At 37.1% G+C, this 14105-nt stretch overlaps 1 protein-coding gene across 50 annotated transcripts in view; it reads right to left on the bottom strand.

The window, feature by feature from the left end:
• The window catches only part of PTPRD (protein tyrosine phosphatase receptor type D), a 1163449-nt gene that overhangs the window by 64807 nt on the left and 1084537 nt on the right, over positions 1-14105 (bottom strand). For all 50 annotated transcript variants that reach the window (XM_038124763.1, XM_038124765.1, XM_038124766.1 and 47 more), the window contains one exon: positions 12369-12466. In XM_038124763.1, the coding sequence (XP_037980691.1) occupies positions 12369-12466 (98 nt within the window). The remainder of the gene's footprint in view (positions 1-12368; positions 12467-14105) is intronic.

The raw sequence follows: 14105 nt of genomic DNA, 5'->3' as shown, positions 1-14105 counted from the left end.
CATATTTTATACAATTTATTTATTTAATATTTTGAGAATGAATTTGCTTCTTTATTGAGATTATTTTAAAAAAATCATTTGCCTGGCAGCCTGATAGAGAAGCATTTGTCTTTGGGAAAACAAATACCTCAGAAAAGCAAGTGCCTTATCCTATTAACCAATACCCTAGACAGAATTATCCTTTGTAACAAAAAATTATAAAGTCCTGCATAACGTAGCTATGGAGAGTAGAGCAGTGGGATGGCTCAGGTCCTGGTTCACCCTTTACCTACAGCAACTGAGACAGAGTGGTTGGCAACTCCTCCCTCAAAAGGAAATGAACTGGGACCCTTAAGAGGAATGAGGAAGAAATTATATGCTTGGGATGATGATAAAGGCCATGAAAATTCTACTTATGCTTTGGATATGATTCATTTGAATTCACAAAATTCACAGAATCACTAGGTTGGAAGAGACCTTCAAGATCACAGACTCCAATCCATGCCCTAACACCTCAACTAAACCATGGCACCAAGTGCCACATCCAGTCTTAAACATATCCAGAGATGGTGACTCCACCACCTCCCCAGGCATACGACTCCAGAACATTATCACCCTCTCTGTAAAAAACTTATTCCTAATATCAAACCTGTATTTCCCTTGGTGCAGCTTGAGACTGTGTCCTCTCGTTCTGTCAGTTGCTGCCTGGAGAAAGAGACCAACGCCCACCCGACTACAGCCACCTTTCAGGGAGTTGTAGAGAGTGATAAGGTCACCCCGAGTCTCCTTTTCTCCAGGCTAAATAACCCCAGCTCCCTCAGTCATTCCTCACAGGGCTTGTGTTCCAAGCCCCTCACCAGCCTCGTTGCTCTCCTCTGGACACGCTTAAGTGTCTCAACATCCTTCCCAAACTGAGGGCCCAGAACTGGACACAGCACTCGAGGTGTGGCCTCACCAGTGCCGAGTCCAGGGGAAGAATGACCTCCCTGCTCCTGCTGGCCACACTATTCCTGATCCTGGCCTTCTTGGCCACCAGGACACACTGCCAGCTCATGTCCAGTCAGCTGAAACCAGTACCCCCCAGGTCCCTTTCCAGCCACACCATCCCCAGCCTGTAATTCTGCAGGGGGTTATTGTGGCCAAAATACAGGTCTTGGCACTTGAGTTTGTTCAATGCCACCCTACCGGACTCTGCCCATCCATCCAACCATTCCAGGTCTCTTTGCAGAGCCTGCCTACCCTCCAACAGATCGACACATGATCCCAGCTTAGTGTTGTCCGCAAATTTACTAATGAAAGATTCAATCCCCTGATCCTTGTTGTCAATGAACAGAACTGGTCCCAGCACAGACCCCTGAGGGACACCACTGGTGACTGGCTGCCAGCTGGATGCAGCACTGTTCACCACCACTCTCTGGGCCCGGCAATCCAGCCGGTTCTGAACCCAGCAGAGTGCTCCTGTCCAAGCCGTGGGCTGCCAGCTTTCCAGGAGTGTGCTGTGGGAGACAGTGTCAAAGGCCTTGCTGAGTCCTGGTACACAACATCCACAGCCTTTCCGGCATCACCAGGCAGGTCACTTGGTCATAAAAGGAGATCAGCTTGGTCAAACATGACCTACCCCTCCTAAATCCCAGCTGGCTGGGTCTGATACTCCGGCCGCCCTGTTAGTTTTGTGTGATGATACTCAGCCTAAACTGTTCCATAACCTTACCTGGTACTGAGGTCAGGCTAACCGGCCTATAATTGCCAGAATCCTCCTTCCCACCCCTTGTGTGAACGGGTGTCACATTGGCCAGCTTCCAGTCATCTGGAACCTTGCCAGTGAGCTAGGACTGTTTGTAAATGATGGAGAGTGGCTTCACAAGCTCATCTGCCAGCTCCCTCCTGACCCTGGGATGGATCCCATTTGGTCCCATGGATTTATGAACATCCAATGTCTCAGTTCTCTGACTGCCTCCTGTTGGATAATGAGGGGACTGTTCTGCTCCCTGACATCATTGAGCAACCCAAGAGGATAGCTACCTTGAAAGCAAGTCTTCTCACTAAAAACTGAGGCAAAGGAGGCGTTAAGTACCTCTGCCTTCTCCTCATCTGCAGTAACAAAGCTCCCTTCTGCATCTAATAAAGAACAAAGGTTAGTCTTACTCTTCCTTTTACCATTAATATCTTTGTAAAAATAATTTTTGTTATCCTTAGCGACAAAAGTCGCCATATTAAGTTCAAACTGAGCTTTAGCCTCCCTATTTTCTTTTCTACATACTCTAGCAGCCCTCTTAAATACTACCTGAGAAACCTGGCCCTCCTTCCAAAGATAATATATCCTTTTTTTATTCCTGAGTTCCTCCAGAACCTCCTTGCCCACCCAGGCTTGATGTTTGCCTCATCAACTCATCTTTCAGCACACAGGGACAGTCTGTTCCTGTGCCCTCAAGATCTCCATTTTGAGGCATGCCCACCCTTCCTGAACTCCTTTATTTTTAAGGACTACTTCCCAAGGAACTCACTGAATAAGCCAAAGTCTGCCCTCTGAAAGTCCAATGAAAAAGTTTTATTAATGCTCCTCTTGACTTCACCAAATATTGAGAATTTTGTAATTTCATGATCACTGTGCCCCAAGCAGCCTCCAACCACCGCATCTCCCACCAGCCCACCTCTATTTGCAAATAATAAATCCAACATAGTCCCTCCCCTGGTGGGCTCACCCACTAGCTGTAACAAAATGTTGCCCTCCACAAACTAAAAGACTGCCTCTTTTGAGCATTGAGTTTCCCAACAAATGTCCAGCAAGTTGAAAAAATTCTCTAGCTGTTTATAGAATAAATTGTCCACCACCTCTTCCTGGTTGAGTGGACCATAACAGACTCCCAGTAGGATGTCAGCTTTATTGGCCTTCCCCCTAATTGTATCACTTTATGTGTTACTAACAGTTCAAAAGGCACTCTTAAATGCAGCTCTGATAGAATCTGATTTTTTTAAGCTTCTACACAATTTTTGACACCAAACTATTGGGGTTGACTATCTCAGAAATTTGAGTGACTATGATCAACATATCTTAAAATGTCAGTAGTATTAAGAGCTCATTAAGTTAGTATCTAAACAGACTAAGAGGTTTGCAAAACTGGTGATGGATATTTTTGGAGCCATATTGTATTTTGTTTGCCTATAAAAGAGCAGTGAATTATCCCCCAGAGTATTTTTCCACATGCAAAGGTAGACATCACTTCTGTGCTGGGCTTAAGTATAAACATAGTGATGTGATCCAAGAATAGTGCTTCACCCTTCTCCAACAAAAATATTATTTTTTCTGACTATAAAGTGAAATTCTTATTCATAAATAAAGCAAATGGTACAATTTTACTCTCTAATTTCACTCCATAAAATTTTGATTCCTTTTTCTTGCAATTTAGTTTCATTCTAGTAATGTTTTCCCATGCTCTGAGGAGGATGGCCGGAAGAATTTTGAAGTGGGTATGCACTGTGTAATTTAAAAATGTAAGTATTTTATCTTTACTTCTAAGTGATACTTATTTAATCAAAGGTACAGAGAAAGAATTTAGAGTGCATTTCCATCAGCACTGGGAAGAGTAGAGTTTTATATATATATATATATATATATATATACACTATATTTAAGACATAATATAACTCTTTATCAGCAGGCCAACAATTCAGTTATATCATATGACTTGAAAAGTAATAAAATTTACATAATGACTTCTATCACCACAAATCTCCCCTCTTTTTCTTTTTGAGTTAATGGAGGTGAATAAGAAAACTTACACAGGTTATTTACAGGTCAAGTTTTCAGAACTTTGGAAAATAATTTGTATGGATTTATCTCAGAATTCTAGCAGTAATTTAGAAGATAAACATAGTACAGAAGATGCTAAATATACATCTGTGCATTAACTTTTAAAACAAAATTGGTAACTTGACCAGGAATAATGCACATCAATATCTCTGACTACCCAGACAGTATTTTTTGAGAGACATGTATGGAAACATGCTAGCTAAACCACAGTCCACTGCCCTAGAATGATGCATACTACTCTGCATTGTTCTAGAAACATAACTGAAGCAGACCATCTGTCTTGTCTTTTAGGTTTTTGCCCACACTGTTGACATATTCTGGAAATTACTTCACTATGTAAGATGTCAGGTAAACTTTCTCTTCACAAAAGAAAACTAGGAAATAACTGAATAAACTGGCTGTCTAACATGCTGCTATTTTTGAGCCTGGACTTAAGGACTTTGGCTTTGAATCATAAAAACCAAAACAGGATGCAACAAATAATGATAAAAATGCTTGCAAACAGTAAGTTTAAACTGCACTTTTGCATATAAAAAGATATATTTTGCATATACATTGAAAATGATGGTCTGAGATTCTTATCTATTATGAGAAACAGCTTCAGCTCTATATTATACCTATTTTTCATGCGAATTTACAGAAAGAAAACTTTAAAGCTTAGCTTCAACTGCTAAGTACTCAGTATTATTCTTCCACTTTTCACTCCTTAATGTTTAAGCATTCTAAAGCTACTGTTCAGTATCAAGAAAAAACCCAAACATACACATTGTATGATGTATGGCCAGATGGTGTAGCTTAGTGATTAATATTTAGATCTACATGCAGACATAGTTAACATAAATTATCAGAAACAGGCAAATGGATTGAACTTTAATCTTCCCTATTTTCCTCACCAATCTGAACCACTTTGTGGCCATACCATCCTCCCATAAAGCACCATTTTGTCAGAAGAAAGTTAATCTGTATTTCCTCAGACTTAATAGCCACACTCTCAACAAAGAGTTGAGTGGTATTGGCAGACACATTTCAGAAGTGTGAAAGACCAATAACTCATGAATAACAAGTCTGTGCTAACAGTTTTAATGAGTGCTTTAATGGTTTAATGGATGGCACTTTAATAGGATTTCTAGTATTTTCATTCTGAAAGCCTGCCTTCAATAAAGCTGTCATTAATAAAGAAGTGGATTTCTTCACAGCATAACTGTGTAGTATTGGTGCTTTGTGCAAAAGAAATAAAAATATTTGTAATACTGTTATTTGCCTCTTATGCTTTGACAAATCTTTCAGCTAGTGTGCTCTAAATGGCTGGCTACTTAAACGAATGTGATCACTTAGTGGAAAAAGACCAGAGCAATATTTACTATCACAATGCACCTTCCATAAAATAGTTCATTGACTAATAATCATGGTAACCAAAATGTTCTGGTGGTAACCAAACCAGAAGAATTTCAAACAATCTCCCTCTGCTAAATGATGTACTTGCTCACTCACTGTGCAGTTTTCCTTTACATCACTTAAACAAGAGGCAAATGTTCTCTGATGTGAGTCTTCCAGGACTACATCCTGGTTCGGCACTAAGGAAGGAAGGAGTATGACAAAATGTCATCCCTCCTGGCGTGAGCTGACATGTGCCTGCCTGCTCTGGAACACTGCTCTTCTAAGGGTAACTACTACAGCAAATTAGAAGCCAGTTTTAGATTTCTGCTGAATGTGGGGATTGATATTTACTGCACAGCTTTCACAAGGAAGGGGAAAGAAGCATGTCCTGTAAAGCATTTTCAAGCACTGTAGGTGCACTGTTTGTGGCTTGAATTAAATCACCAATGACCACTGCTTCACAGAGAAACCTAGGACCAGGTAGGCAAAGTAGAACGAAAAAGAAAAATTCGAGAGCCTGTCAAAGCAAACGGACTCAAAACAACTGACGAAAGGACACAGCTATGCAGAGAAATGAATAGTTCAACTCTTTTTTACCACTGTCAGCAACTGTGAGGAGAATTTCATACCATAGCTGATGAATCTATAATGGAGTGTTATTGTATTATGTAGGAGACTTAATAGAATGAGATTTACATACTGCATTACCAAAATGTGAATGCTAGATGCATGAACATTAATTCATGATCATGGCAATTTGTCAACTGGAATGATGTTTTTTTAATTAAGACAGAGACTTTCCCATTACAACACAAAGGGAATAATTTTCAAGAATATGGGGGGGGAACCTCCCCATATGGCTAAGACTTCTTTTGAACTCAAATATGAGTTTGCATCCTGGTCCTAAAAACAGTTAAAAATGCAGATGATTAATTTTCTGTTAACTCTCAAAGGGAAGAGACCTAACTGCTCAAGAGCAGCAAGAAATACAAAAAGCTTTTTTCCAAAAGCTTTTTGAAATTTCCCTCAAGAAAAAAAGCCCCGTATTTTCTTCACAGTAACAAGCTATTCCTATGACTAAATGAAATTATGCAAAACCTGATTCCAGTGGAATCAAACAAGCTATATAAGCATACTAAACTAAAGAAAATTTAAAGAGGAAAATAGGCATTATTTGAAAACATCCTTGAAGGGGATTCTTTATTTCAAAAAGCTAAAAAATCCATAGTTTTTAAAAATTAATCTTTTTGGTTTGTATTTCTTTACCACCAGTTTAAACACAACCTACCTGCAATTTAAATAGTTTGACCATGGTATCATTACCAGTTGTACTGGAAATAATTTTGTGTTGAAAATTTGGGATTACAGTCAACTTCAGGTGGAAAATAAGTAACAGGAGGAGACAAATATCTAAATAAGGAAAAAAAATTGCTTTGTTTAAACATTTTTGTGGTTAAAACATCCTGCTGGTTTGTTATACATAGTGTATGAAATGCGGCAGCTCTTATAAACTAAACTTTATAATTGTCTGACATGAGACACTGTGCTACTTTAAATTTTAAACATACTTTTCATCATGTTTTTAAAGCATTGTCCACATCTTTTATTTCAAGGGAAGAGTAAAGAAGTTAAATTCTTGATTGATTTTTCTCTATAAGCCCCTAAAATTATTGCAAATTAATATTTCTAAAGAGCTACTGCAAAACTCAGTTTTATCTAGAATAACCGAGTTTGTCCTCGAATAATTTTTCTTGCTTCAAGAACACTGCTTTTCTCTTTCTAACATATCACTGCTATTTTGGGCAAAATAAAACTGATATTTATTACAGTATAGAATAATTGAATTACTAGTGTTGGAAAAGACCTCCAAGATCATTGAGTACAACCTCTGACTGACCACCAGCAGTCCAACCAGAGCACTAAATGTCACACCCAGCTGTTTCTTGAACACTTCGAGTCACGGTGAATCCTCCACATCCCTCCATTCCAATGCTTTCAGTAAAAAATTCCTCCTGGTGTCCAAGCTGAACCTTCCCTGGCACAGCTTGAGACCATTCCCTCCTGTACTGTCACTTGTTGCCTGTGAGAAGAGGCCAAACCCGACATGGCTATATCCTCCTTTTGGGCAGTTATTTGACTAACTAAACTGTGTCTGTGAAATTCCTTGGCAAAAAACCATTCGATATCAGACCAAAACACTGCATCCTAATATGTAACACCAACTTTCTTTTATTTGATTAATTATATAGGCATAAACAAATGCTGTAATCCCAATGAAGCATTCACAGCACAAAGGAAGGAGATAATATCCACTCTAAATCTTGACTAGCAGGATTTAAAATTCCTGCACTATGTCTTTGAAGTTCTTTACCATAACTATACTGCTGGCTCAGATACTACCCTAGGTGGAACTAAGCACCAAACAACCTACGTGAATGCAAGTGTATGTGCTATTAATAAGACAACTTTTCATTGTTCACTAGCTACACTAATTGTTTCTCAATAAATGGAGCAGATCCTATGAAAGTTAGAAAGTCCCAATAAATTATGTTTGTAATATTAGAAAGAGGAAACCATTATAAGGAAAAAGAACCAAACCATATTTTTGCTGGAAAAAGAATTGATTTTTCCACATGAGTCACTTTTACCTACAATGATATAACAGTTAAGTGCAGCTGTTTCTTTGATAGAGATTCATTCAGTGGATTATCTGTTCTGTTCTTCTATCTGAACTCCTAAAATGTATTATATTGATAATAAGTTTTATATGTAGTTCTAATATGCAATATTTACTGTGTTTTAGTATCCAATGTTTATGTTGTTGCAGATTGATATACAAAAAGAGAAATATAACGTGTTTAGTAAACTGTGTTCCCACCACAAATTTAACCAACTGATTCTGAAAAGCTACAATAAAAAAAAAGTCAAAATGCATCCTCATGTTTTCCAATACTCAGTTTTAAAGCAAAAGGCTGGCTGCAATTTACAGAAAGAAACCTGATGAGTGAAAACATTAAATTATATACAACTTCTTGAAACATTTGTTAACCAGTGCGTATATACACATTCACAGTAAATCATGCAGAGTCTGACAGTGTAAATTTTGTGTTGTAGTGACAGATTATCATGCAAATATAGTATGAATCTGAATCCACTTCCTCAAGGGTGCAAAGTTCTATGTACAAACCTCAGAAAAGAAATGTTAAATTTTTACAAGTCTCATAAATCTGCTTTGGAGGAATATATTTCCTGTTCTACCTTAGAGGAGGAGATTACCTTACAAATACATCATTGAATAGGCAGAACAATACTGGTTTTATTCAGTTTATCTCCATGACCACTTTTTATTTTTAAATTCTGAAATCTCAGATAAGAAGGAGATACAATATAAAGGTTGGTATCTTATAAACACATATTTTTGCTTAGCAGCTGTCAAGCCCATATGGCCCCTTACACTACATAAAAATACCACTGAAATTGCCAAAGTCAGCAAAAGCTTCCCCAATAATCAGCTGGGGTCAATCCTGCCTTTAAATTAGAGAACAGAAAAAACCTGTGTGACATTAATGATATGGGATTTGATATTAACAGAGTAAATCAACATTTTTTTAGGCTTGAGGATTGTGAACTAACAAAAAATTAATGAAGGATTATGAAAAATTTATTTTGAAGCACAAATGAATGTCTTTAAGGAGTCATAGCACTATCTTGTGTTAACACCACAGAACCACTTTATATGACACATGAATTGTAAGCTTATTTGAATCTTGCCACAGTAATAATCCTTGAGGCTTGCCCCTGTTGTTCCATAAAAGATGGTATTCTAGGTAAATTTGTGAGAGAAGTACAATGGAAGAAATCTCTATTGTTCTGCTGAGATGCTGTAAGAGCTGGGATAGGAGATGCCCTGAAGAAGACACTATGGAATAGTTTCTGAAAACTTGTAGAAGTAGGAACTTGTCCAGCTGATGGCACTGAGCCTTAGAAAACATATAACTAGAAGCTGTTCTACACTGGAGAATACACTGTTTTGAAGAGACAGGGAGGTTTGTCCTTCTGAGGAGAATGTGGAAACAGGAAAGAAATTATTTTCTTCCAAAAGGAATAAACCAAACTTGTACTGACTTTTGATCAGAAATTCTGATCAAAAGTAAGTGGATGGAACATGAGCAAGGATGGAAGGGGATTAAGTAATCAGGCATTTCTTAGAAAATGAAAAGATGTGTTTGTGTGGTGAAACCAGTAATTCTTTTGAAGTGGCAACTGAAGTAGGTTGTGCTAAAAAAATAATTTAAACATCGTTTTGAAATGGAGCTAAGCTCCGGATAGAAGAAAGAGAAGTCAGAGTCTATCAAAAAAACACCAACATATATTTTACTTTATGGTATCACAAAGTTATCACTTACTAGAGTAAGTGATACATACAATTAATACATCTTTGAAGAATTTCATCCATGCAATGCAAACAATTCCATAAAAAGTAAAATAAAATAATTGACTGCCAACGAGGAAAGGGCGTTACAAAAAAAAAAAAAAAAAGAAAACACCAAAATCATCAGTGGTAATTAATGAAAACTCTTGGCTTCCCTAAAGAGTAATTAATTGGAGGATTTTGCTGGTATGAATAAAGGTCAGTAGTTTTGTGCTGCATGTTACACCTTGAACTTTTGAATATGAGAAGTATCTCTTTTTCCTTCTGTCTCACCAGTTCTAGTGTTATCTGAAGTGATAATGACTGAACTGTTACCATCTGTACCTCTTTCTGCCTTGCAATCAGATTTAAAAAGATTGTTTAAGGGATATTAGTGAGAACTGCCGCTGAAGTAGAAGGTCCCAATCCCTGACCAGAAATATACCCACCACTTCCCGTTGCTGGCACTAGAGCTTAAGCAGACATGTGGTGAGCTAGTTCAGGGAACTGATCCAATTGAAAGCAGCAAAGAAAAATAAAACAATTAGTTTTCAGCTGAATCTATTTCCTGAGATAATCCTTGAACAGCTGCACATCTGCTAGTGCCAGGACTGGCACAAGAGAAACAACAGGAATGCACAGCCAAGACACAGAGATGACTTACAGTGATCATCAAACTGCAGCTTTAGTCCACTGCCTAGCCTAGACCATGAAACCAAAGAGCAATGCTTTTCTCTAATTCTATTTCAAAATGGATGAATCTTGGACTAAATGGAAATGAAGTGGTACCTCTAAAGCTGTAATTTCAAAGATAAATGTCGAACCTTCTTGTGCAAAGCAATATGTAGGAAGCTTGATGTTGACCCACAGTTGCCCATATTCTAATCTTGAATGTCTGACTATTCTGCTCCAGATGGTATGTTTTGTAAAGATTAAAAAAACAAACAAACAAACAAAAAAACAACAAAGGAGGAAAAAAACCCCAAACGAATGAAGGAAAGAAAGAATGTGAAAGTTTTCCTGCTTACACAGACTAGAGGAACTTCTGCAGGGTCAGAACACATTAAGAATTAAATAATTTAATGTATTTTCATTATTGACTATAAATTATTAAAATATATTCTCATGATGATTTTAATTACTTAAGTAAGAAAGAAATAATTTATATTTTATTTAATATGTTTTTAATTTCTATTACAGCATAAGAAAACCATGTCACATCCTCACCATGTTCAAGATGTAGTACAGCTGAATTGTTTATTTGTATAGAAACTATACTATATTATATGACTTGTAAATGGTTTGGGATTTTCTACATAGAAAAAAAACCAAGTAATTTGCCCATAGTACAACAGGAAATGGTTTTAAAATTTGTACCAAATGTTATCTGTTATTATGGTGAACATTCTGTGACATAAACTTCTCTGCCCGATTATTTATTTGCTACAATCTTCATACTTAAGAACATAGGGCTTACATACAGAAAAATTAGTAGATTCTCCCACATTTTTTGTGTGACAGCAACAATAAACAGCAATCTTAAGTTGTTCTTCAACAAATTTATTCCCAGGAATTGTTGAAACTGTATTTTCTTATTAATTTCTAATGAGATTATTTCTTATTACAAAGTGGTCTTAAGGACGTTTTGAATACTACATTCAATTAAAAAATAAGCAATTGTAGTTCTTCATCATAGTACTTAGTATTAATTTTTAACATCTTCTGTCAAGACTTTTAAAATACATTGGAAATATATAGGGCTTCCATGTACCCTGCAGTAACATGTTACTATGAAACTAAAATGTGAAAGTCATCTTGAGTGTTTTTTATTGCTCTGCCAGTGACCAAACGAACCTCCAAATGCAACTAATGTGCAGTCCCTAAAAAATAAGAGCAACTCAGGCTTTTACTCCACCATGCTGAAAAAGTGTTGGAGGATTTTAAGCAAGGATTAGTGACACAACAGACCATGAAGAAAATACTGTGTCGGTGATCTCTCTGAGGGCTGTTAATCCTTGGATCACTGACATGATCACCTATAGCTGATCTGTAGAAGCACTTCTTTACTGATGGTTCAGTGTATACTTGATCTAGGTATTTTTGACATGGACAATATTTTGGCATTAAAGTAACAGCTATAATTTACCAGGTTTAATCAATGGCTCCCTATGTCCCTTTAGCCACAAATTACTGACCTGAGAGGCTGTTACCCTCCACTATAGCAATACCTACATACTCTGTGGGTTACTGACAAGATGGCTGGTAAATGATTACTGTCTTCCTGTTACATTCTTTTATGCTCTTCTAGACCATCATTCATAATTTATCAAAGTGATGCTGTTGACAGGAGGAAAATACAACGTCCTGAAACTGCTACACTAGAAGAGACAACAAGCACTTGCAAACCCTTTTATCTCATGTAAACAAAATTAAAGCAGTGGACTCAACATTCTTTGGAGCTTTTGTTGCATGTGTCCTGTCAGCATTATACATAGTCTAAGGATCTTTAAATTGCAGGAAAGAGATATGTCTGTGTATATTAAAACAAGTCTATGCTGAATCATTCACACATTACTTCAGGTATGTGTCCATGGAATCTGCCTGACATGTATCCTTAAAACAAGAGAACAGGATTTTATGAGCAAAGGAGCCACCCCACCACTGTAGTCATTTTACACCATTTTTTTGTCATGGTTTTAATATCATACAAACCTGGCACCATATCAGAGAGAAGTCTTGGAAAACAGAAAGCATTTAAAATTTGAATGGTAAAGAAGTGGGGGAAATTACCTCATACTCCTGTGAGAACTTCAAATTGTCATTTGCTTTCAATCTTTCAATGTGATCTGCAAGTTCCAAGATAGGTATTGGGGGATGACTGGCCATACCTGTTGAACAAGAAAGAAGAACAAAATTTAAAGTAAACTACAGTGATGGCATTGCTCTAAAATTTAGAAAATGCAATAGTTAGAATGTCTATAAATGTGTAAGTAGTAAAGATGTCATATGTGAGAGAAGCAGGCAAATAGTTTGGTTACTCAAAGCAGGACATGCTCTGCATAGATGAGCTCTGAAGCCAAATTAAAAGAAGTCACCAAACGTATTCCCAAAGCTAACATTCCTAGTGTAGAGGAAGGAGCTACGGTCGTATGAGTCAATGAGTTTAGCTAGGCATGACAAATGAAACAGTTAGACCTGATGTGGACCTCTGCTTTGAGTAATGACTCTTAATGTCATTTTAAACCCTTTCTACTGCAATGCATGAAATGAAAACTATATTGAATTAGATGAGGAAATGTGAACTGAGAAACAGACACTGAAAGAGCCCTAAAGGAGAAACAATAGTGTTTTGACAGAAAACAAAGTGACTTATGCATAATCAAGAAAAACAAACTTGAATAGTGAAGGTTACCAAGGTAACCAGAGACACCTGAACCTGCAAAGGAAATGGTAAAAAAAAGAAACCTAAACCAACATAAAACTAACCTATAAAATAAAGCATAAAGTAATTAAAAGGAAAGATATAATAATAATAATAACAATAATAAAAATAATAATGCATAATGATATAGAAGACTGACTGTGTACTCTAAATTAGAAATACTTAAGTATTTTACAGAATTCTGAGGTGACTGACATGCAGCTATGAATGACTAGAACAACATGCATCACTGCTTTAAGACAACAGTCACTGAAGACAACAGTGGACATAAGACAATTAGAACTTCAAAAATGTTTTCACTAGTAGCAGATTGTAGAGGCAGGGGTTGTACAGTTTGGCTGGACTCACACACTGACTGCACTAGTACCTTAAAATATGCTTAATCTGAAAACCCATTTATCAACCCCTAAAAGTACCTACAATCTACTTCAGGTGTAAACATCTTTGTCTACTGATGAAGATACTAAGTGAAAAAGAAGAGCTTGGAATTGGAAGTACAGATGGGTGTGTAAGGGGGTAAAGGGACAGCAAGGCAAAAACAAACAAACAAACAAACAAAAAACCAAACCAAAAAGACAGAAAAGATGTGGGGTCAACTAGAACAATCTGCCAGCTTAAGATTTGACAGGCAAAATTTTGTGAACATATTTATTTCAAGCTATCAGTCTTCATGAGCTTTTCTCCAAAATCTCACATTCTTCTCTTCATACTTTAGACTATCACACCTAAAACGAAAGTGAGGTTTCAATAGCTTAGGGAAGAAATCAGAGCTGGCAAGAAAAAGTTAAGCTAGTGAACCCCAGGATCTCTTGAAATTACAAAGGGAAAACACTGATGACTCAAGGGGGCTCAAGCTGGAAGGCATGTTGCACAATGCAGTTTGCTTTGTCACCATGACTTTCAAGAGCATGCCTAAGACAGTTGACTAGCATTTCCTTTAAACATAGCTGAAAATGACCATGTGGCTACAACACAGTCACACTACAGTGCTTTAATTCTTTTAATTCTTCTAATTTTGTTTTTAATTCCTGTTTTCTTTTGGATTGTTTGACATTTCAAGCATCAGGCTCCAAAATAATGTCCAG

This window comes from Motacilla alba, chromosome Z (assembly GCF_015832195.1).
Source record: "Motacilla alba alba isolate MOTALB_02 chromosome Z, Motacilla_alba_V1.0_pri, whole genome shotgun sequence".
NCBI lineage: Eukaryota > Metazoa > Chordata > Aves > Passeriformes > Motacillidae > Motacilla > Motacilla alba.
Note: the sequence above shows the minus strand (reverse complement) of the source record. Positions and strands in the feature narration are given on the sequence as shown.